Source organism: Myxine glutinosa, chromosome 13 (assembly GCF_964187855.1).
Source record: "Myxine glutinosa chromosome 13, kmMyxGlut1.1, whole genome shotgun sequence".
NCBI lineage: Eukaryota > Metazoa > Chordata > Myxini > Myxiniformes > Myxinidae > Myxine > Myxine glutinosa.
In genome coordinates, this window is record NC_136273.1 from 24,035,650 (window position 1) to 24,060,038 (window position 24,389).

The following is a 24,389-nucleotide window of genomic DNA, read 5'->3' on the forward strand; positions in this document are numbered from 1 at the left end:
TGAATGATCAATCGTTTAGACTTTAGAGAGCACGGGAAACATCACACGGCCAATTAGTATGGACTAGATATGGCCACAGATATGAGCAAGAAAGAGCAATCAGAGATTGCAGACCCTCGCCAGGACGTGTTTGTGTGGTGTTTATTAGCTGCTGTGTTTGTGTGGTTTATTGACGACGTAGATTTATGTTCATTCCAATAAGGCTGTTGAACAATGTGATCGATGATGTCATCAATTTAATTCTCCCATACCTTTTTGTGAAGATCACGCTCAAGAAATTTAAAACTGATCAGATCAAGCGTTCTACTTGTCTAATTATGATGTCATAATGAAGGCAGCGATGACATCAAGAATATATGTTGTTCCCCTTGGGGAGTATTTGATAATGAGCCATGTTTCAATATTTTTCCATGGAGCGGTTTCGGAGGTATAGAGGTGCAACGTTTTTCGATTTTTCCAAGATGGCGCACATACCAAGTGACCTATGACGTCATAATTATCACGAAAACGAGGACCACCTGAACCACCCGAAATTTTAGGGTGACATAGTCCCAATTTCGGTCTTCGAGGCCGGCCGATAGGCACAGTGTGACCAGAAGGGACGAGGTTCTCCTGACCACGTGGCCCTCGACTTGGTGGGGTTTGTCCGCACAATGTGGGCACTTCCAGGATGAACTTTAGCCGGGGAGCGTTTGGGCGCCCCGGTCTGATACTGCCGCCCACGCGCAGAACAACGTGTGAGTGCACGTGGGTCCCGGCGGTCCCACTGGCCTAGCGCTACCATGTTTAGACAGCGAACTCCGTCCCCGGGCACCGGCACCTACTCCCGGAAGTTTGAGAGAATAGCGGCGCCGGGCACGGTAGGACACCCGCGGAGCCCCGGCGGACCAGGGACGCGTGAGCTTACGCGTTAGCGTGCTACGGCGGAATCAACGGTTTCGGCCACGGCCGGGCCGATATTCGGCCCGGTCGCACCGGAAATGGACTGGTTCGACGCCCACGCTGGAGAGGTCGCGGGCGACTGAGATGTATTAACAAATTAATTAATTAATTTGAGAGGTCCGATTTCTAGTGTTTGGAAATTTGGAAGAGCTTGACCCTAGCCTTTCCCTTGCGAGGGCAAGGAGGAACTTAACGCTTGACACTTAAGCTTAGTTTGAAGTGCACCCTGACCAGGGCTCACGGTGGGACGGCAAGGCAACCAGAAGGGACGAGGTTCTCCTGACCACGTGGCCCTCGATCTGGGAAGCGAGAGGCGTTCCATTAGTGGACGCGCCCCTCACGCCCGACTTTTGGGCGGCCCCGGCAGGCCGTTTGTTTTGACGTTCCGTGACAGGCCCCGCACCCCCACCTCCGGGCCGACCGGGCGACCGGAATGAATCCCGGTGTCCCGATCCGAACCTTCAGAGCGGGCCGGCTGGGGAGTGACTGGCACCCCGTACCTGCACTTTCCGTCCCTGCGGTCCCAAATACCGGAACCACCCGAATACCACTTTATTCGACAAAATGAGGTGCGGCCTACATCTAGGCAAGGCCGCGTGACGTCATCGCGCTTTCACCTTAAAAGACTTATTTGATATAAGTTAATATTTTGATATAAGCCTTAGAGAACCAACCCTATAGAAGTCAATACCTCCAACGACACAGGCGCGCATTCGTGCCGCGTGACGTGGTGACGTCATCGCGCTTTCACCTTAAAAGACTTATTTGATATAAGTTAATATCTTGATATAAGCCTTAGAAAACCAACCCTATAGAAGTCAATACCTCCAACGACACAGGCGCGCATTCGTGCCGCGTGACGTGGTGACGTCATCGCGCTTTCACCTTAAAAGACTTATTTGATATAAGTTAATATTTTGATATAAGCCTTAGAAACCCAACCCTATATAAGTCAATCAAATTTCCCTGCTCTCAAATGTTGTATTTGTGTGCTTCCCCCTCTCTCCCCATCTTGTCTACCGCTCCCCCTTTTTTTTTTGTGTTTTATGTGTCGGTTTGACTTTTTGTGTGATTAATGTTAGCTCTGTCACGAGCCTCGATCTTGTATACAAAAAAAAAAAAAAAAAAAAAAAAAAAACAGTTTCAGAGAAAAGCATACTCATGTTCTGTGTGGACAAACAGACAGACAGACAAACAAACGGACCCAAATTCAACATCCTCTTCAATACCGTTAGGGTAACTAGAAGGGCCTTAGGATCCTAGGATCCTGGGTTCGAATCCTGGTTGATCACTGAATTAACGCCAGGGGGGTCGACTCAGCCTGTCATACCTTCCGAGGTGGGCAAAACTAGAAGGGCACTCGATAGAGCGCAAACCTCTACCATGCAATGCCTGATCCAGTAGAGCATATCAGGCCCAATACATTTTTGAAATACTATTCCTTACTTTCGTTTTTGGTCCTATCTCTCAGTGGTGAAGAATCACTTTAAAAATTAAAAAACTCCCGTATCTGGATCCAGATCTTCACCAAAATCGAATCCATTTGTCGTTGTCACAAACCCAACCTATTCACTAAGTTTCATCCGAATCCGTCCACAACTTTTTGACATATCGTGCTATATATCGTTTTTGGCCTGATCTCTCAAAGCTGAAGAATCACTCAAAAATTTATAGTATCTGCATCCGCATGTGGATCTTCACCAACATCTAATCAATTCGTCCTTGTTACACACCCAACCTGCCCACCATATTTCATACAACCCCTATCCCACGCAGTGTTCAAGTTGTCAGGTTGTATAAAAAAAAAAAATTCCCGTAAATTTAATTATTGTAAAGGTCGTATAAAATATTCCGTAAGTTTTTCCACCGTTGATGCAGTGTCAATTACACCACCGTATTTAACACATTACATTAGTTATTCATGCCTGTTGTTTGTGTCCTTCATAACATCCATAAAAAGAGTACATTTCCTGTTTGGAATGATTTTCAATTTTGTGTTTGACTGCCAGACAGACAGACAGGAAACAATTATCTCACTCCTCTTGGCACATGCACGATCGGGATGAATTCAGAGTCAATGTATTGTCAAACTTCAGGTTTGTTTTCCGATTCTTGTTTAAAATACCACAATCAATTTAAACTAAGTTGTTCCTCAATCATAAACTGATGTTAGTAGACAGATAGACAGAGACAGACAGACAGACAGACAGACAGACAGACAGACAGACAGAAGTGAATCAACTGCTTAACCCCGCTTTTCACTTCACGTGTGTGGGGTAAAAATGTTCCATTCCCAGCTTTATGTTACATTTCTGAACAATAACAAAGTCGCAAAGGATATAAGTAACTAAAGTGAAAAATAACATCAGTATAACGATAACATCGAGTAATTTTGAGTGTTTATGAAACTCTATTGTTGTTTTTGACTTTAACACTTTTTCTACTTCTTATACTTACAGCATTATTAGCCCATTTCAAGTGGGGTCACCGACACGGGTCTTGCTCCACCATTTTCATTGCAATTAATGAAACAATTAAATTGCAATTTTGTGCCGTTAACACTAATTAATGAAAAAAAAGAAGAATTTGCCTTTACTCTTTGGACATTGGTTTACCTGAGAAATCTGCACAGGTGATCGCACTAACGATCACCATTGTTAACTCAACTGGACTATGTCCAGGTGAGTTTTTATCGACACCCAGTGTCCGTAGACCGTCGTCCGTCTGTCGTCTGTCTGTCTGTCGTCTGTAAACAATTCGACGTCTACGCTCTAAAAGTCACAAATATTGATTAAATTTGATGAAACTTGTTATGCAGCATCTTCAAGACATAAACTAGTTTGGGATTGCATTTGGGCGTTGCAGTCCCAAAAATGGGCGTGGCAGGGCGGCCATATTGAAAAATCAATTTTTGTCAAATATTTTTTAGCACATATGAACTATATAGTTTGTGGTTCTATTATGCATATTCTAACCATATTGATATAGACCAGTTGAGTTCAGGATCCCTGGAACCTCTCTAGTTTTACTGGAAGTGATCTCGCAATGACCAATGCCATGGTTTGGTTGTGATAGCTGTGCTTTGTGAGAGAGCAAGAATGCAGAAAACCCAGATTATCCAATGTATTGCTCTCTAAACTCTAAAAGTGCTCTCTAAACGATTGATCATTCAGTCATTCGATTCATTGGGACAGACTCGATCAGTGAACCTTCCAACCCAGATTTCTTCCAAAGGCAAATCCTCCATTCTGGACGTGGTGATGACTAACGTTCCTACAAATGTCTCCTGCTATTCCTCTGCTCCAATTGGTTCATCTCATCATATTCTGGTGTAAAGTCAACATCTCTGGCTATTCTTAGAGAGCTGCATCAATGCCAACGAGTCTGACATTTTACTGAAGCAGATTGACAGGGACTGCAAGAAGCTATCTCTCTTCAGTAATGGTCTCCCATATGTACTGCCTCCGATGTTAACTCAGCCTGGGAATTCTTCTCCAGAAACATGCTTTTCTCGCATGCACAGATTCATCCAATGGTGAGGAAGTTGCTCTGAAACAACTTGCCTTCTCTTCCTGGAAGGCTAACCCAACCGAAGGCAATCTGAGATCATTCCAAAAAGTCCGCAACACGTGTGTGCCTACTCTCGGGAGAGCCAGAAAACAACATCTGTCCAACTTCAAGAATGAAGTTTCAAACTTGTGCCTTGTAGGCCTCAAGCTGACACCGTGTATCGTTCAATCCCGTTCCGAGGTCAGAGAGACTAAAAAATAATCACTGGTAATCTGAGTACGTGCCGAGTTGTAGCACATACAAAAGGTTTAACTAACAGATCCTGCCAGTTTGAAAGTTTTCCACTCGTTTATGTCGCACTACTTTGTCTTGCATCGAAGGCACTAATTTTGAATCTAGGCCTATCAGAACACTTGCTTGGGTCACATGACATACAAAATGGTGGCGCCCATGTCGCGCTGAATGTTTAGTCATGGCCACGGGAAAATCTCGTTTAAAGTGCTTCATGCACTTTGAACACGTCGTGAATGACATAACTTCGCCGTTTACGCCTCTTAGATGGAGTAAATATCGTGAATGCCTGCAGACGTGGCTGCAATTGGACGGTGAGTGTCACAATCTTGCCAACAGACACCAGCATCTGGTCAACGTCGAGTTCACCAACACCTCCACGAGTCTATGATACACCTCCACGAGTCTAGGATCTACCTCCACGAGTCTATGATACACCTCCACGAGTCTATGATACACCTCCACGAGTCTAGGATATACCTCCACGAGTCTACGATACACCTCCACGAGTCTATGATACACCTCCACGAGTCTACGATACACCTCCACGAGTGTACGATCTACCTCCACGAGTCTAGCATCTACCTCCACGAGTCTAGGATCTACTTCCACGAGTCTAGGATCTACCTCCACGAGTCTAGGATCTACCTCCATGGGTCTAGGATCTACCTCCACAAGTCTAGGATCTACCTCCACGAGTCTAGGATCTACCTCCACGAGTCTAGGATACACCTCCACGAGTCTAGGATCTACCTCCATGGGTCTAGGATCTACCTCCACAAGTCTAGGATCTACCTCCACGAGTCTAGGATACACCTCCACGAGTCTAGGATACACCTCCACGAGTCTAGGATCTACCTCCACGAGTCTAGGATCTACCTACACTGCTAATTATACCCCAAGTTATTGTGCAGGGTGGGACGAAACGAGCTCTGTTGTACAATGTCTGCATCGGTGGGTGATATTGGATATGCGTCCGCCTGCGTTCGGTCAACCCACTGTTTACGTTTGATCTCGATTAAAGGTCACATGACAGAGATAAAACCTCAGATGTTTCAAACTCGAGTTATGATCTGCAAAATATTTTCAAAGGGCACATGTCCTGTTACACCCAAAAATTTAATCTGTCCATCTTTGCACAGCAGGCCATTGTGGTGTCAAATTTGGTTGTTGTTGTATCACTTCGGACAGTTCTCTCGAACAAGCCCGTGACACAAAGACAGCGGATTGATCTCCCAGAAACGACCCAGAGATCCCCCACATCGAGGATGGTGTGACCCACCTTCCCGAAGTCACGGCCACGTCAGAGTTGGAGAAAGAGAGAAACAGGGACAAGAGGGAAAGGGACGGTCCATGGGGACCAATCGGCACTCTGACCCTAATAAAGCGCTGACCTGACGAATCCGGGTAGCAGGACAGAATGGGGAAGATTTTGTCCCCGAATTGCATTGGGGGGAGGAGGGGGAAGGGTTCGACCACCATGAAGAAGCATCCGCGATATTGACTGTCAAGTTTGATTGAAATCCCTTCTCTCATCCACAAGTTGTGGTAACCAAGATTTTAAATTAAAGGCCATGGTCACATGACCAAGGTCCCTTTGACCTTTACAACCCAAAATCGAACCAGTTCATCTTTGCATTACAGTTCATACCAATTTTGTTATCATACCAATTATTACAGTCCATACCAATAACCCAATCCCATAAGTGGTTATTCTGGAAACGAAAGTCTGGTACGGACCGACAACCGGACGGACAACTGTCCTGCGGAGGCATAAAAACGTGCACTGTATACTAATTTTAATAATAAAATACTCACAATCACCTTGCTGTTCTACCTGAGCTAAATAATTGCTGATTAATTCTACCTGAGATTTTTCAAGTATATTGCTTGATCTTGTGCGTTATTCTGTCTGTTTGTCTGTCTGTCTGTTTGTCTGTCTGTCTGTCTGTCTGTTAGTCAGGCGCCTACAGGTCACAATTTTCAATCGATCTTCAAGAAATTTCACCAAATGGTAGAGTTGATCATAAGCAAGAAGCTTATTGTTTTTGGGATCAAAAGGTCAATAGGTCAACATAGGCCAAAGTTCACCAACTTTGTCGAATTTCTAAAATCCTCAATTTTCATCCGATTGCCTTGCAATTTTAAGAAGATTTGTGCTACTTGAGCCCGTGGACATTCAGAATTTTCGCATACATCGAAGCCTGTATCCTTGCGTATTGATATGACGATGAATAAACTATCATGCGATTTAATTGAGGTGTGTGCCTTATTATTATCTATGGATTGATACTTATTGTATCAATGGATTATCATGTATTCATCGGATTCATACCGCCGACCATAATACCAAGCTTCCCTACTCGACATTCACCATGCTATCCCTGGTCATCATGTGGTCCCCATATGCATCTGGAGGCATTTTTAGTGTCGCCCCCTTCATCCGTTGTTTTCCAAACAACCACGCAACGTCGTCAATAAGCAGTATCCCTTCCATATGCCAAGCGTACCCATTTTCGAGAGGATATCTCTGATGGTTTCGAAAATATTTTGGGTTAATTTCGGAGAAATTCATTGAATTTTACAGTAGGTACGTTCGACAAAAGTACGTTTTTTTACATTTCCGCTGTATGATGCGTGCATAAGTAAGAGCCTTCAAAACTGACAGGGCCACAGAACCATGGGAGGTCTGTGCCTAGCATAAATTCCTAGGCTGAATTATATGTACTGACGGAGATACCACGCCGCAAAGTCGGCACCGGAGCTAAAAATCCTCCTTTTGACTCTACATGACCTAGTTTGACGTGGTCGTTCACGGAAACTGGCAGGATTTCAGAGTTAAACTTTTAACACAAGGTCAGGCATGTTATATACAATAAAAAAATGCATAGAAATCGTAGTCCCACGAGTTCGGAACGAAACTCATTTTTTTGGCACTATTTCAGGCCTCAGCTTGAGGCCTATTGTTGCCACCTGATGGTGCCTTATTCAGGAGAATTTTCCTCTTACATCCCTTCCCTCTTCAAATGGCACCACAGCCAACTCCGCTCGTGAGAAGGTTTAATGCCTCAATTCTGTTTGCTTCTAAATATTGTGTCCCTAACCGCTGTCTCCCTGTATTAATCGCCCCAGGTCATACACAAATGCTCCTGGACTAAGTGTCTTTTGCACCTGAAAAAGTGCAGAAGGTTCTTTCAAACCTCGACTCTGACTCTACTACTGGATCGGATGGCATTAGCTCACATGTCCTAAAAACATGCTGTGCTGCTCTTGCACATCCTATCTCTGCCCGTTTCACCCGATCATTTGCACGAGGTCATCTGTCATCTGCTTGGAAATCCACCAATATCACTGCACTACATAAAAGGGTACAAGAACTGATACCCTCAACTACAGACCTATCAGCTCACTTCGTCCAGTCATCAGCTAGGTCATGGAATCACCTAATGAACGCAATGGTAAAATTACTTTTTCATAATATTAATTTGTCTAATGATTGCCGAATTATATTGTTCTATAATTATTCAGTATGTCTTAGATAACATGCTAAAACACTCAGAAGAAATTCCAGGTCAATTAATTGACACCATCAGTCTCCTAACGCATGTAACCCATATTCACATGTATGTTGTACATAAACATATGCAAAAATTGAAGTATTTTTAGGACATGTGACACCTACTAATTGTCATGTAACATCTGAACGATAAGTCTGATTTGGACGTATGTGGCATCAAAATGTGCGCAAGGTCCTGGAGAAAAAAAGTCCTGAGAGGAGAATTCGAAATCCCCAGCGGTTGTGAAAAATGTCGAGGTATCTGATATGAATAACTTTTTGTTTGTCATATCAAATCTGAGATGGCATCCCTCTCTGGATTTCATTTCATCACAGTCATGCGGTTCATTGCAGCATTGGTTGAAGAGTTGCTTCACTGGTTTGGAATTTTAAACTTCTCGATTCTTAAAGATGATCTAAAACACAATCGACTCATTGATTAAGCAGATTGCTCATTTGTCATCCTAAATATGCTGCCGCATCAATCATATAGCAGAACCTCTCAAGCAAATAATGAAATGATATTTTTTATGTTGCTGTCGGACTAAGTGGCCATGCATTTATTACATAGGCAATTATTTATTACATAGGCAATCCATTAATGTGAACCCCACCCCCAAACACCGAAGAACTTGCACTATTCTGTATACTCCATAATGCCTCCCCCGGACCTCCAATCCCCCTACCAGCTACCCCCACCATATATTACAAATTCCTCCCAACCTTTTCTTTTCCCTCACTACTCTTCCTACCTAATCTTACATTTATCAATTCAATTTTTCTCCATTTAATCCACACGTCCCCCTCCCACATGAGTATGTAATATAATTAATATCCTGTAAGTGAATGGACAATAGCACAATTCCAGCAAGCAATAATGCAAGTGAGCGACCAACCATAGTTCCTTTGCGGCCTTTGTGCACAGGTGAGGCAGGATGACCTTGTGGCCCCTTGGTTTGATGTATTCCATCAATAGGAATGCAGGGTGGCACATGTAGGAACATAGAAATAAGTAAGAAAGAAACAAATATTCACAACTTTACATGAAGCAAAATGATAAAACAAGCAAACAATTTTTTTATCCTTTTTAAAGTGCATGAGATGTATGGCTGCTGCCACTAACATTAGATTGATGAATGAAGTACGAGTACATGTTCAAAGGGAATGGAAGGAGCTACGATAGTCATGAGGTATGTGTAGTGAAAATGTATCAAAGTTGAACCCGGGTGTGATGCTCACTTGAACCACTGAGGGGCGTCTATAAGACCTCGGACGTCCGCGACGCTGAGCCACTCCTGTGACATTATACTATGACATGTAGTCTTGAATGGTACGTACCCGCTCATATACGAGGCTTGCTTGCATTGACTAATATTGTCGATCCTTCCTATATGATGCCATGATCCTGATATATATTGCATGATTGTATTCTACAGGATGATGCCAAAGATCTGATTGTTATTATTATTATTATTTTTTGTATACAAGATCGAGGCTCGTGAAAGAGCGAAGAACTATGATCAGATTAAACCTACCTATGGGACAAAGTTGTGGACTTGGTTAATTTTCACAATACTTAATAACAATCAGATCTATGGAAATGGCGGGACACAAGATGATCCATGTACCGACGTTCAGCGCCGACCCACAAGCAGTGGACTCGGGCTCGGAGCTAACTCACTGGCTCAAATCACTGGAGAACCAGTTCAAAGCACAGGATACCGTTCCTACTGCTGAAACGAAACTGGACGTGCTGCAGACTAAAGTGGCCCATCACGTCTACAGGAGCATCGAACAATGTGCGACGTACGATGCCGCTGTGGCAGAGCTAAAACGAATTTACATTAAGAAACGGAGTGTGGTGTACTCCAGGCATCTGCTTGCAACGCGAAGTCAACAGCCCACTGAGACGGTAGATCAATTCGCCCAGGAACTGCGACGTCTACTTGCGGACAGTGCTCAAGAGGTACGCACTCACGAGCAAGTCCAGGATGATCTTGTCCGAGATGCTTTTGTCTCTGGGATCAGCTCTTCTACTCTCAGGCTAAGGCTTTTAGAGACAGCTGACCTGACGTTCACGGAGGCTCTACGGCTGGCACACGTATACACTGAGGCCCGGGAGCAATCTAATGCCTATGACCACACATGGGTCGTTGCGGGGACTTCTCAACTCGCGTGACCGGAGAGAGCTACCGCCGTGGATCCGGGAGCGGACACGACCATGCTAGCGGAACCCCTGGCCGCTCCCGAGGAGGACCCGGATTCTGGCTTGGCGGCTGCTGCGGCGGCTAGGCCAAAGCCTGTACGGAACGCTACGTGTTACTTCTGTGGGAATCGGCAACATCCCAGGTCAGCGTGTCCGGCTCGGGAAGCGCTTTGCCATTTGTGTTCGACGAAAGGACATTTTGCAAAAGTTTGCCGAAAGACTGCGCGGGGCTCGCGAACTCGCGCGACCTTGAATGGGCTTATCGCCGAGCCAATGGACCGAGCACGGAGCGGGGCGCCTCACCCGGCTTTGATGAGCTCCTCCTCATGGGCCCTTGGCTGCACGCTCGACCTTGGTGTAGTACATCGGGCCGCCAAAACAAGTGGCGCTAACACGACCGAACGCGGAGCGACCGTCCTTGACTGGAATCCGAACGTCTCGTGATGGCTTTGAAACTATGCGCGTGACACGGGCGCCATCCGATGGCAGTTCGTGCGAACTACAAGCTCTTGTTTCAGCACGTGAAACTACAGTTAGCTGTGACCCTTCTCGCGTAACACGAGCGCCCTCTGAAGGCTGCTCATACGAATTACAAGCTCCTGCTCTGGCACGGCAAACTATACGTTTGACACGAGTGCCCTCCGGAGGCTGCTCGAACGACCGGAAAACTGCAGCCGGCGTGGGATCTACACGCGAGGCGCGATCATCTCGCTCGGATGGCACAATACCTGCCGGATCTTCCGGCCTTGCTCAGGCCATTATTCCACTCATGATCGAAGGCGTTTTTGCGTGGGCTTTAATCGATACGGGGTCTACGGATAGTTTTATTGATCTTCGACTGGTGCAAAGAAATGGGTGGCCGGTTCTAGGGACAACACAACGGATCTTTATGGCATCCCAAGGGCTTAGGCTCAGCACAACAGGAGAATGTCGATTGAAGCTTGTGATAAAGGGACGCATGTTTCCAGATGTACATCTCATGGTCTTACCTGCTTTATGTGCTGACATTCTGTTAGGACACGATTTTCTTTAGCGACATGGACGTTTGGAAATGGAGTTCGGTGGGACTGACACGCTCGCTGTGTGTGCACTCGCCAGAATGGAAATTGAGCCCCTTTCGCTGTTCCCCAACCTGACCACTGACTGCACTCCCGTAGCGGTGAAATCACGGCGCTACTCACGAGCAGACGCGCAATTCATTGCGGAAGAAACGGCCCAGCTCTTAAAGGAAGGTATCATAGAACCCAGCAGGTCGCCGTGGCAGGCCCAGGTCTTAGTGGTGGGAAGTGAAGCGCATCGCAGACGCATGGTAATCGACTATTCACAGAGGATTAATCGCTTTACACAGCTGGATGCCTACCCCCTACCGGGGATGGATGCACTGGTTCGACAGGTGGCCCAGTACTCAGTCTACAGCACTCTCGATCTGCGTAGTGCGTATCATCAGATCCCCATCTCTAGGGCCGATCGCATCTATACCACCTTTGAATCGGGTCAAAGGTTATACCAGTTCACCCGACTACCTTTTGGGGTGACGAACGGGGTCGCCTGTTTTCAGAGGGCAATGGACGACCTCATTGCTAAGGAGAACTTGACAGATGTCTTTGTATATCTGGACAATCTTACGGTTTGTGGGCATGACCAGGGGCATCATGATGCTAATCTGAAGCACTTCCTCGAGGTCGCGCAGAGGTATCGCCTAACCATGAATGAGGATAAGTGTCGTTACTCCCTATGCACTATAGATCTTCTGGGGTACACCGTGACCCACGGCTCTGTCGCTCCAGATAAGGAGCGACTGCGGCCTTTGCTCGATATGGCTCCGCCCTGCGATCGGGCTTCGCTGAAGCGTGCTCTCGGGCTGTTCGCCCATTATTCTAAGTGGGTGCAAAATTTCTCTGCGAAGCTCCACCCCCTCGTGGCCTGCGACACGTTCCCCATGTGCCCAGCCGCCTTGGCTGCCTTTAGGGGCCTTAAGTCCGACATCGCTGGCGACGCTGTGGCGACGATCGACGAGAGCGAATCTTTCGTCTTAGAAAGTGATGCCTCGGATCATGCGATAGCGGCGACACTCTCCCAGGGGGGGCGCCCTGTGGCTTTCTTTTCGCGGACTCTCACTTCCGCTGAGCGGAGGCATTCGTCTGTCGAAAAGGAAGCGTACGTGATCGTCGAGTCGATTCGGCGATGGCGACCGTACTTGCTCGGGCGATGCTTCCAAATCATCACGGACCAACAAAGCGTGGCGTTCATGTACGACACCTTACATGCTCAACGCATTAAGAATGAGAAAGTCACTCGCTGGCGTATCGAACTCGCTGACTTCTGCTACACCATCAAATATCGCACGGGGAAGGATAACCTAGTCGCCGACGCTTTATCGAGGCCGGCGACGTGCGCGGGCATCATAACTTTGGAGGGTCTGCGCGCTTTGCATGACTCTATGTGTCATCCTTGGGTGACTCATTTCGCTCATCTTGTGCGTAGTGGTAATCTGCCGTACTCGATTGGGGACATCCGCCGGATCTGGCGCGACTGCGCTGTATGTGCGGAACTCAAACCGCGTTTTTACAACCCTCCCACGGGGACGCTGGTTAGTGCTACTAGACCGTGGGAGAGATTGGCGATGGATTTCAAGGGACCGCTGCCGGAGTCGAGTAACTCTCGTTATCTGCTCACTATCGTTGATGAGTACTCGTGATTCCCTTTCGCTTATACGTGCGCGGATATGACGGCTGCCACAGTCGTACGGTGCCTGCAGGATTTGTTTTCTATGTTTGGGTATCCGGCCTACGTGCATACCGATCGGGGTGCAGTGTTCCTGTCCCAGGAAGTGAGGAGTTTCTTGCTCCAAAATAATGTCGCTTCGAGTTACACCACTCCGTACAGACCCCAGGCGAATGGGCAGATCGAACGCTTCAATGGGATTATATGGAGGGCCGTCATGCTAAGCCTCAGGACCCTCGGCCAGGGCCTAGATAAATGGGCTTGGTCGCTGCCTGCGGCGCTGAACTCGATCAGGGCTCTATTATGTTCGGCCACCAACCAGACCCCTCACGAAAGACTGTTCCACCACCTTAGAAGCTTGGGTAGTATCCGATCTTTACCCAGTTGGCTCGCTGAGCCAGGGCCGGTCTATCTCAAACGTGCGGTTCGCACAAGCAAGTACGATCCCTTTGTGGATAAGGTGCAGGTACTACAGGCTAATCCCGAGCATGCTCGTGTGATGACGGCAGATGGACGCAAGTCCACTGTCTCCGTACGCCATCTCGCCCCTTGTGGGGTCACCGACCCTTATAGGGATATCGACGAACCAATCTATGAGTCTATGGACTCTCCCGAAGCTTCCTCTATGGAACATCTGCCGTCCCTCCCTTCGTCAAATACACCCCTGCCTGAAGGCTCTGAGGTGCCCCCTCCGACACCTGCCTCCAGCGGCTACTCCGATGCAGGGGACTCCGGACTTGGGGATGTCGTACCCGGTAGTTTCCAGACCCATGCTGGCAGGGTAATTCGCCACCCTGACCGCTACGGATGGACCGACTGACATGGAATGACATCCCCAAACAATTAATGCTGACGCACGCTTGAGTCCTGCCTCGCGGCAGTGTAGTTCTCACGGCGGGGAGAATGTAGTGAAAATGTATCAAAGTTGAACCCGGGTGTGATGCTCACTTGAACCACTGAGGGGCGTCTATAAGACCTCGGACGTCCGCGACGCTGAGCCACTCCTGTGACATTATACTATGACATGTAGTCTTGAATGGTACGTACCCGCTCATATTCTAGGCTTGCTTGCATTGACTAATATTGTCGATCCTTCCTATATGATGCCATGATCCTGATATATATTGCATGATTGTATTCTACAGGATGATGCCAAATATCTGATTGTTATTAAACCTACCTATGGGACAAAGTTGTGGACTTGGTTAATTTTCACAACAGTATGCACATTTGACTCTACGCTGTCTAGCTTCGGTTTGAATCTCGACCTCACTATAAACTGCCATCCTGGTTTTTCACAGACAGGGCAAGGCATCAGTTTCTGTGCCAACCTTCTGATGGACATTAAACTGGGCATCTCATGTGCCAGCAGTAGTTGGTGGGCATTAACGATCCCATGGTGCAATTGCGACGTTTCGCAGGCCAGGCAGTCAAACTTCACACCAATGAGTACCTTTGGAGGTTTGTTAAGCTGGGATTCCTGTCAATTAGCATTTCCTGATAGAAGTAAAAATCAAAAATAAAAATCACACAATCCCTTTTGAAACTAGATGGTATTCATAGAATACTTACCCTGCCTGCGCAGTCAACTTGTTGCAAGCCAAGTCTTCTGTTTTTGAACATTTTTTTTTTCTTTGATCCAATATGGCTGCCAGACCAAGTGAGCGATGACATCATAAATTAAAATTCTCTAATATAATTGTTGCATAGAGCATGCTCAATACATTTCAAACTGATCAGACTAAGCATGGTCCCTGTCGAATTATGATGTCATAATTATAGCACCAATTACGTCATCGTTAACAACATATATTCCCCACATGGAGTTCTTTACTTTACAATGAGTCAATTATTTCCGTGCAACGGTTTTGGAGATATGGAGGTGCAACATTTTTGGGGTTTTACAAGATGGCGCATGTACCACGTGACATATGACGTCATGATTATCATTAAAATATTCCACAGGAGGAGGTACTCCTATGGTGAAAATGTCGTGCCCATCAGACCAACAGTTGCTGAGAAAAAAAAATTCCCAATGATGGATAAGTGTTGTACTTGTCGAATGATGACGTCATTACGAAGGCACCGATGACATCATCATTAACATAGCTTATTCCCCAAGGGGAGTACTTGATAATGAGCCATGTTTCAATTTTTTCCATGGAGCAGTTTCGGAGATATAAAGGTGCAACTTTTTTCGATTTTTTCCAAGATGGAGTCTGTACCACGTGACCTATGACGTTATAATTGTCATTTTAAAAATCTACAGCAGGATCCGCACATGTTCTGAAAAATTCGTGTCCATGGGACTAACAGTTGCAGAGGAATTTTTGTTTTATTCATACTGATCAGATTAAGCGTAGTACTTGTCGAATTATGACGTCATAATTAAGGCATCGATGACATCACCATCAACACATCTTATTCCCCATGGTGAGTACTTGACAATGAGCCATGTTTCAATTTTTTCCATTGAGCGGTTTGGGAGATATAGAGGTGTAACGTTTTTCCAAGATGGCGTCCGTACCACGTGACCTATGACGTCATAATTATGAATAAATAAATTATACAGGCGGAAGTGCTCCTATGGTAAAATTTCGTGTCAATCGGACCAACGGTTGCCAAGAAAATGAATTTTAAAAATGCAGACACGGCACATGGCACAAGTACGGCACGGCACACGTACGCAACTGAATGCTTAACCCCGATTTACGCTTCGTGAGCGCAGGGTAAAAATAGTAGGCCATTGTGTGCCGCTCCCTGGCGATAACTGCTGCCCTGACTGAGGGCTGCTTCAGCAGCATCATGTGATGGAGTAGTGACCTGTCAATGTCCAGGACACATTCTCAGCTATGAGAACACTTGCGATCAAAAGAAAATTCATAAAAGAGTACATGCAAGCTTTGTGCATTACATTCGTCTTTCAAACCGAGAGTATCTGTGATGGAGAATATAATGCTGTCCCTCCTTAAGTTTAAGTTCCATAGTTTCAGCAATGGGAGATGTGTTCTTTCCAAATGACGGATGTCTGGGACGAACGGGTGAGTTTACGTGAACCAGTCGGATGTCTTAGGCTCCAAACTGTGGCATTGACCTGCTAAAGTACCCCTGGGGAATATACCATCAGATGGTTCAGGTTCAGGACCTAGGCTTCTCAGAGCCAGCATCAAAAGATGATAGAGCGATTGCAAAGAAGACATGAACACAGTTTCCTATTACATCATACGCAAGTCATGTTCCCATGGTTCTATAAAGCTGGATTAATTGTCAATTGATTTTGCTTTTTAATCCTCAGGGTTTGTGCAGATTGAACTTCAAATGTTTTCTATTCGTGTGCATTGGGGAACACAGAATAGCTTGGAGGTAGCATATACTTGCCTTGGAGCTGCCGAAACTGGTTATACTCTCGGTGGCCTGACTGTAAACTGTCGAACTGGTGCTTTGCAGGAAAGACAGGACATTGCATTGAGACAATGGTGCCATCCCTTGGAGGGACCTCAAGCTCGGTGTCACATACGCTGGAATTCGTTCGGTGGACATTAAAGATCCCATGGTGTCTTGCGCAAAAGTGGCCATTGTGTGCTGGAACCTTAAGCAAATTCCATATTTCCTGCCCTATCTACTGGCATAGGCAATGGCAAACTACCCAGTGTATTCCATGATTCAGCCACACCAACGCACAGGAAATGATACAAATACTGGATTGGATAATCTATATATATAAAATAAAGTTTTTGTTTGTTTGTTTCTTTGTTTGTTTGTCGGCACGCGCTAATCTCCTGAACGGTGAAAGATAGGAGGAAACCTCTGAAACAAAAAATGTTGGGACGGGCCCGGGGAAGGTTATAGGCTAGGTGGCGAGGCCGGTCGAGGCCCACCTCGGCCGGGCTGGGCCCATTTCGCAATTAAAAGCTGAGCTGAATTATAGTCGTCAATCTTCTACGGCCGCGAGTAAAAGCTGAATTATAGTAGTAAATTCATTCAAAAAGAACCCGGGCAACGCCGGGTGCTTTCGGCTAGTTATATATAAGAAGAGGATGAATGGATTCTGTTCTCAACATTATTGAAACCTCCTGTGATGAGGTTGAAGCACAAGGTCTGCTGCCCTCACATCTCAGGTGGGTTTGGCGACCTCTCACCTTAATCCCCTTTCACTGTTCCTAATACAACCCTATTACTTTTGTGTTGCAGTATTTCCTTCCATCCTCTCTCCGTCTCCTTTCCTGTTCATTAATTCCCTTGCTTGTCTTTTGAATGGTATGTACGCCCCCAAATGCTGCGCTGACGATGCGCTGCGCTAACCATTGTTATATTGAAACTTCCATTGCTGCTCTTGAAATGCTCTGATTTAATGCCTGTTGCATGCATGTATTTTTACAGGATGTATTGCAGATCTAAATGATATTAAAACCTACCCAGAGGTCAAGTCGTGTCTGAGCTTGATTTTCACGACATTGTGTTCAATAGTTGCCCCGCTGTCTTATTGCCAGTTCATATCCTCCTTCACCTTGCTCTTCCATGAGCCTCGATTTTGTAGAGATTATTTTGTCATAATCAGGCATTGTTTTGGTTCATGGTCCAGCTAGATAATTAAATGATAAATAAAATTATGACGAACACCCGAAGCAATTTACTGATAACGTATTTTAACTCCATCATAACTCGGTAGATATCCTTCCAGCATAACTAGCTTGCTAACTGGGATTGTCATGGGACGAGGCTACTGGATTGGTGGAGGACAGGACGGCATCTGTCTTGTCTGTGGCAACGTTGTGACAGCATCATGCCTGCTGATGCTGATAACTGGGAAAGTTCTAATTACGCAAGTATAAGTCAGCTCACCAAATTTGTGTTGAGGGTGGCAATGGGAAATGTGTAGAGAACTTGTTTGAGCTGATTGATGAGGTTCATTTCGTTAGGGAATGCAAGAACCAAGGAAAGTATAAGATAGACATCACTCATGCTTGCTTTCATCGGGTGCTGAGAACTTGCACTCTTTTGGAGCGCTGGAACAATTCCAGGAGAGCTGGAGCGAGCTCGGCGCTCTGCAGCCATGAAGGCACAACAGCTACTTCAGCAAAATTGAGGCCATATGATAGTGAGTGGGATGCCGTCTGCTGCTCATATGGAAGCATGTGCGGCAACTGGCACAAAGTAAACCTAGGCGCAGAGGCAAGTCCGTAACATACTTTGCAGGAAATCTAAGCCCGCCCATGTGGTGTTATTCATGTTCATACACGAGTTACTTCCAGGGTGGTCATAAGTACGGAACGTAGTTGTTGAGGATTTTGTCAAATAACGAACACCCTTGAGGAAGTCGTTAAATAGTGTTTATTTTAACACGTGTGGATGGATGATAGTTCGTTACATCTTAATGGGGTTTTCATTTCATTTGACAATGCTGTATATGTTTGTGTATATCACTTAAAAGTAACAAACAAAATATTTACAGGATCATCTTGCGGCCGTGGCCGAGACAGACTTCACAACCCTCTCCCAGATATCCCTATTAGCCATCGTCGTAGGAATAACGCTGGCCTGAATACCTGTGTCTCTGACAATAATGTCAGGGTAGGCCAACTTCCTACCACGCTTCAATGTTAATGGTCTGGGCTTCCAAAGGATGAAATCACCTGCTCCTTGGCCCGAAATCAGTGACCTGCAAATTTAATCCTTGGTTTGCTAGTTGTGTCAGAGATCAGTGGGAGGTTACCATCAATTAATTAAGGCTTACCGGAGGCCCAGGGTTTCCAGGAAGGCCCGGGTTTCCGTGTGGTCCTGGTGGCCCCTGGGAATGGATTTGGCATATAATGTAAACACTCTGCCTCAACTCAAAGCGACATAGTGAATTCACGGACATTGAGACACATGCTTGAATGATACAAAAAAAGAAGGCAGAGATCAAAAGGTGTCAGAGCGAAACGAAGAAGGAAATGCAAGAATGAATGACGTTGGTTATGATGGAAGGTTATTCCGACATCAGTAAGGTTCTCACGGCAAATGTGAGTGGTAAAGTAGTGAAGTGAAATATCGAATGAGAAGAGGCAAGTTTAAAACTCCAGATTTACAATCTATGAAACTTTATATGTTACACAAGCACGCACGTACACACACACTATATATGCAGCTCAAGTCAGGTATGCCAAAGACTGCAAGAATCTTACCCTGATGCCATGTTTTCCTGAAAGGCCAGGGGTTCCTGGAAGCCCTGGGAGTCCCTGGAGAAGGAAAGAAGAAAAAAGTGATAGTTAAGGGTAAATTAAGGAATGCGGGCCGCAACTGCAACCGTTACTTTTGGTCCATCCACAAGATATACAGATACTTTGTGCCGTGCCATGTGATGCGCCATTTTGAAGGTGTAAAAAAAGCAAACAGGATAAAAAACAACGATAAGGTAAAAGTTGAACAATTATCTTGCTTATTATATGACTAGTTATGTCTAGAGCTTCAGTGGCTCTACCTGATTACAGACCTGCAGAAGGTTTTGAGAGCGGTGACATCTTTGCATCTCAGTGCGTTTAAACAAAGTTCAAAACAAAAATAAATAACAACAAGTCAGGAGACGACGATGGTTCACGAGCGAGCGGTATTCAATGACAAAGGACGGACGATAACCGAACAGGCCCGAACTGGGGGGTCGGGGGCCCACGTGGCAGGTGTCGGCCCCCGACATGCGGTGTACATGCCTATTTACAAAGGGCCCCAATGCACTGCGTGTGCAGGCCTTTAAGAGCCAGCTGTACGTAATTGTGTGTGGTGCTGGCCTGGAAATGTCAAAACGAAGGTTACTGACCTTGAAATGAGATAGAAAATAATGTATAATCAGTTATGAGGTTAGTTAGCTACACAATACCGAAAATTCGGTTCGATTCCGACAACTTTGAAAATTTGACCTTTGTGACCTTCAAAGGTCAAAGGTCTAAGATTCTGAAATTTGTTGGAAAACTTGTTTTTCATGATGTATGTGATAATATAAGATCATGTACGACATTTCACCCTATCAGGAAGCGAACAATGTAATAAAACCATCAAAAATCAACTTCCAACGCACAGGAAATGATACAAATACTGGATTGGATAATCTATATATATAAAATAAAGTTTTTGTTTGTTTGTTTATTTGTTTGTTTGTCGGCACGCGCTAATCTCCTGAACGGTGAAAGATAGGAGGAAACCTCTGAAACAAAAAATGTTGGGACGGGCCCGAGGGGGGGAGGAGGGGGGGGAGGGGGGGAGGAGGGGGGGGGGAGGGAGGAGGAAAGGGGTGGGCCGAATGAGAAATGTCCTTTTAAGCAATGATGTTCAGCAGTTGGTTCCCTCTGTCTGACAGATGTCAGTTTATGATTGAGGAAGGACTTGATTTCAATTTTATTTCATAATTTAAACAATGTGAAACACAAATCGGAACATGAACCTGCAGATTAGCAGTACTTTGGCTCTGAAGCTGGCAAATTGTATGGAATCTCATCCCGATCTCACATGCGTAGAGAGGAATACGGTAACATTTTTTTTACTCTGTCCTGCCTGTTTGGTAGTCAAACAGAATTGAAAATCATTCCAAACAGGAAACTTACCGTTTTTAAGGACGTTATGAAGGACACAAACAACAGACACGAAGAACGAATTTAACGTGTTATATAGAGTGGTGTAAAAGACGCTGCATCAATGGTGGTAAACTTTCGATTTTTTTGTACAGCCTTTAAGACTTTTAGTGCATTTCAATTCACTTATATACTTGAACACTAGAACACAAATTGCCTTGGTTACACTTCCAAAAACCTCCACTTTAGCAGTACTTGGGCAAAACCTTACACCATCTCGACCAATCAAATTTTGCGCTCACGCTGTAAGGCGGGGGAACAGAGCTTCAGACAAAATGACGGCTCATACGTGGAAACGTGCTTGTGCTCGGGCTCAAAAATTTAGATCGTGCTCCGAAACGCAAAGCAAGGGTTTAAAAGAACCTTTCCATGCCCTTTTTCTCAAAGACAAGACACCATGTGTGGGATAAGGTGTTTTATGAACTCTCGAGTTAATTCTTTAAATTTTTGAAAATCTAATACAGAACTCTGACAAAAGGCAGTTACAGAATTCAAGTACCTTACAGTACTTCAACTTGATTTATATCTCGGGTCATAATTTTCATATTATGTAAGGCAAAATGGTGGAATCCTCTGCTACACATCCCATCTCTGGTTCATACATCTACCCTATCATTTTTTCTCTCCTTTTCACAATCAATTTTTTCTTTTCAGAATTATTTAAAAGTTTAAACCCCTCCCATTTGTGCTCCTAATATGTAGATTTCCACCTATTCTGTCCAAAAACTGGAATTTGGTCCATCCACAATTTGTGCTTCCCTCTCTCCCCCTCTTATAAGGAAGAAAGTGAAGATTGACGAAATGCAGTTTGGATTTATGCCAGGAAGAGGAACGACAGACGCACTTTTTATTGTGAGGCAGTTGCAGGAGAAGTACATGGAGAAGAGGAAGAAGTTGTTTCTTGGGTTTGTTGATCTGGAGAAAGCATTCGATAGGGTTCCACGTGAAGTAGTGACATGGGCATTGAGGAAGTTAGGAGTGGAGGAATGGTTGATCAGAGTAGTGATGGCAATGTACAAAAGAGCGCGCACAGCTGTAAGGACGAAGGACGGGAACAGTGGTGAGTTTGAGGTGAAGGTGGGAGTGCATCAGGGGTCGGTACTAAGTCCACTACTATTTGTAGCTGTGATGGAGGTGCTGGCTCGGAACGTAAAGGAGGGTTTACCGTGGGAGTTGTTGTATGCAGATGATCTGGTGTTGATTGCAGAAAGTATGGATGGACTGAAGGAGAAGATGAATAAGTGGAAGGAATGTATGGAGACGAAAGGTCTGAAGGTGAATATCGGAAAAACAAAGGTGATGGCAAGTGGTAAAGCATGTGGTGAGGTGGAAAGAACTGGGAAGTGGCCATGTGCTATGTGCAGGAAGGGTGTCGGAGTGAACTCAATTCAATGTACAATGTGCGCCGAGTGGGTTCATCAAAAATGTAATGGTTTGAGAGGGTCATTAACCAGTGTGGCAGCTACATTCAAGTGTAAGGTGTGCACAGAGGGAGCTGCAGATGGAGGAAATGTTGAGTTGGATCTTGGAGACGGCGTGAAGCTGGAAGGTGTGAAAACATTTTGTTACCTAGGAGACATGCTGCATGGAGAAGGTGGATCAGACTCGGCAACGGTTGCTCGAGTGAGATGTGCATGGAAGAAGTTTCGGGAACTGAGTGGCGTGCTGACGAGGAGGGGAGTGTCGTTGAAGCTGAAGGGAAAGGTGTATGCTGCATGTGTGAGAAGTGTTATGATTTATGGGAGCGAGACATGGGTAATGAACGTAGAGCAGCAACGAAGGCTGGAAATGGTGGAAATGCGAATGGTTCGGTGGATGTGTGGAGTATCGTTGAGAGAGAGAGGAAGACAAATGATGAATTGCAAAAGATGATGGGAATAGAGCCTGTGATGGATGCTGTGAAGAGGAACAGGTTGAGATGGTTTGGTCATGTGTTGTGGAAGGATGAAAGTGACTGGTTGAGAAGAGTGATGGAAATGAATGTGGACGGAAGTAGAGGACGGGGAAGACCGAGAAAGACTTGGCTAAAGATGGTCGAAGAAGAAATGCGGGCCAGGGGGTTAACAAGGGGAGATGCAGAAAATAGGGCAAAATGGAGAACATTGTCATGGGGACCGCAAGGCTAACCCCCGCTCTTGCAGGGAAAATGGCCTTTTAAAATGCCTGTTGTTGTTGTTGTGTCTCTCCCCCTCTTGTCTCACACTCACTTTATTGCATGTTTTATGTGTCTGTGCATGTTTTCATGTTCAATGTGTTAGCTCTTGCATGAGCCTCGATTCTGTATACAAAAAAACAAAACAAAATTAATCTATTCTTCCTTGTCACACACACAAGCTGTCCAACAAGTTTCATCCAAATCCATCCATAACGTTTTGAGATATCCTGCTATGTATAGTTTTTTGGCCCTATCTCCCAATGGTGAAGAATCACTTAAAAATTAAATAATTCTCATACCCGAAACCATACTCAGATCTTCACCAAGATCGAATCGAATCGTCCTTGTCAGACACCCAACCGGTCCACTAAATTTCATCCAAATCCGTCCACAACTTTTTGAGATATCCCGCAATTTATCGTTTTTGGCCCTATCTCCCAATGGTGAAGAATCACTTAAAAAATTCTAGTAGCCGGATCCGAATCCGGATCTTCACCAAAATCTAATCATTTCGTCCTTGCCACATACGCTACATCTCTTCCAAATTTCGTACAAAATCCGTCCACAACTTTTTGAGACATTTTGTTCACAAACGGACAGACAGACAAACGGACAAACAGGGGTGAAAACATAACTTCCATCCACCTTTGGTGGTGGAGGTAACAACAACCACCACTAAGCAATCCATCTTGTTATTAAAGAACTGATAATAAATTCCCGGTAGTATAAATGGTCTCGAAGCAATGCTATGAGTGGAAGCTTCGGCATTTGTAACCAAGTCAGCGGCTTCCAGCAGCTTGCGAATGCAACGGAACTGCTTATTTTGTAAAACCGATAAAACAACAATGCAACTCAGCATAGGTTGCAATTAGCATCACGTGACTTGCATCATGTAAAGCACACATCAGAAGATAAAGCTCTGTGGTTTACACACGTTGTTCTTTCTTGAAATTTCAATTCCACGAGGAAATTCACTTGGCATATCTCGAGCAGCTGTTTTATGTCCTTGCTGTGTATCAGTGAAACTACTAACTCACACATGCCTCTTAACTGTAGCCAAAGAAGAATGCAATGTTAGTTCCATCAACTACTGTATGGGCTTGTAAAAGAAAGTCATATGTGTCCAGACAAAAAGCTTATTAGCCCGCGCCCTGCACAGCAGGAGACGGGGTATTGTAATAATTTCTGTGTGTCTGTGAGTGTGTCTGTCTGTCTGTAACTTATTTTTTACCATTTGAGTTTTACCATCAAATTTTCCCCATACATTTATTGCGGAAAAGGCAAATTAATAATTTTGTCAAAAGGTCAATGGGCAAAGGTCAGTGTCAACTGAAATCATCAATTTTCATCCGATTGACCTGAAATTTCAATTTACCATTTGAGTTTTACCATCAAATTTTTCCC

The 24,389-nt window shown here is 45.2% G+C and overlaps 1 protein-coding gene across 1 annotated transcript in view; it reads right to left on the reverse strand.

Moving 5' to 3' along the window:
- The window catches only part of LOC137438726 (uncharacterized), a 230,457-nt gene that overhangs the window by 161,933 nt on the left and 44,135 nt on the right, over positions 1-24,389 (reverse strand). Inside the window, exons 4-6 of the mRNA XM_068134015.2 lie at positions 19,394-19,447; positions 18,964-19,017; positions 9,196-9,249 (exon numbers count right to left, since the gene is read on the reverse strand). Coding sequence (XP_067990116.2) covers positions 9,196-9,249; positions 18,964-19,017; positions 19,394-19,447 — 162 coding nt within the window. The remainder of the gene's footprint in view (positions 1-9,195; positions 9,250-18,963; positions 19,018-19,393; positions 19,448-24,389) is intronic.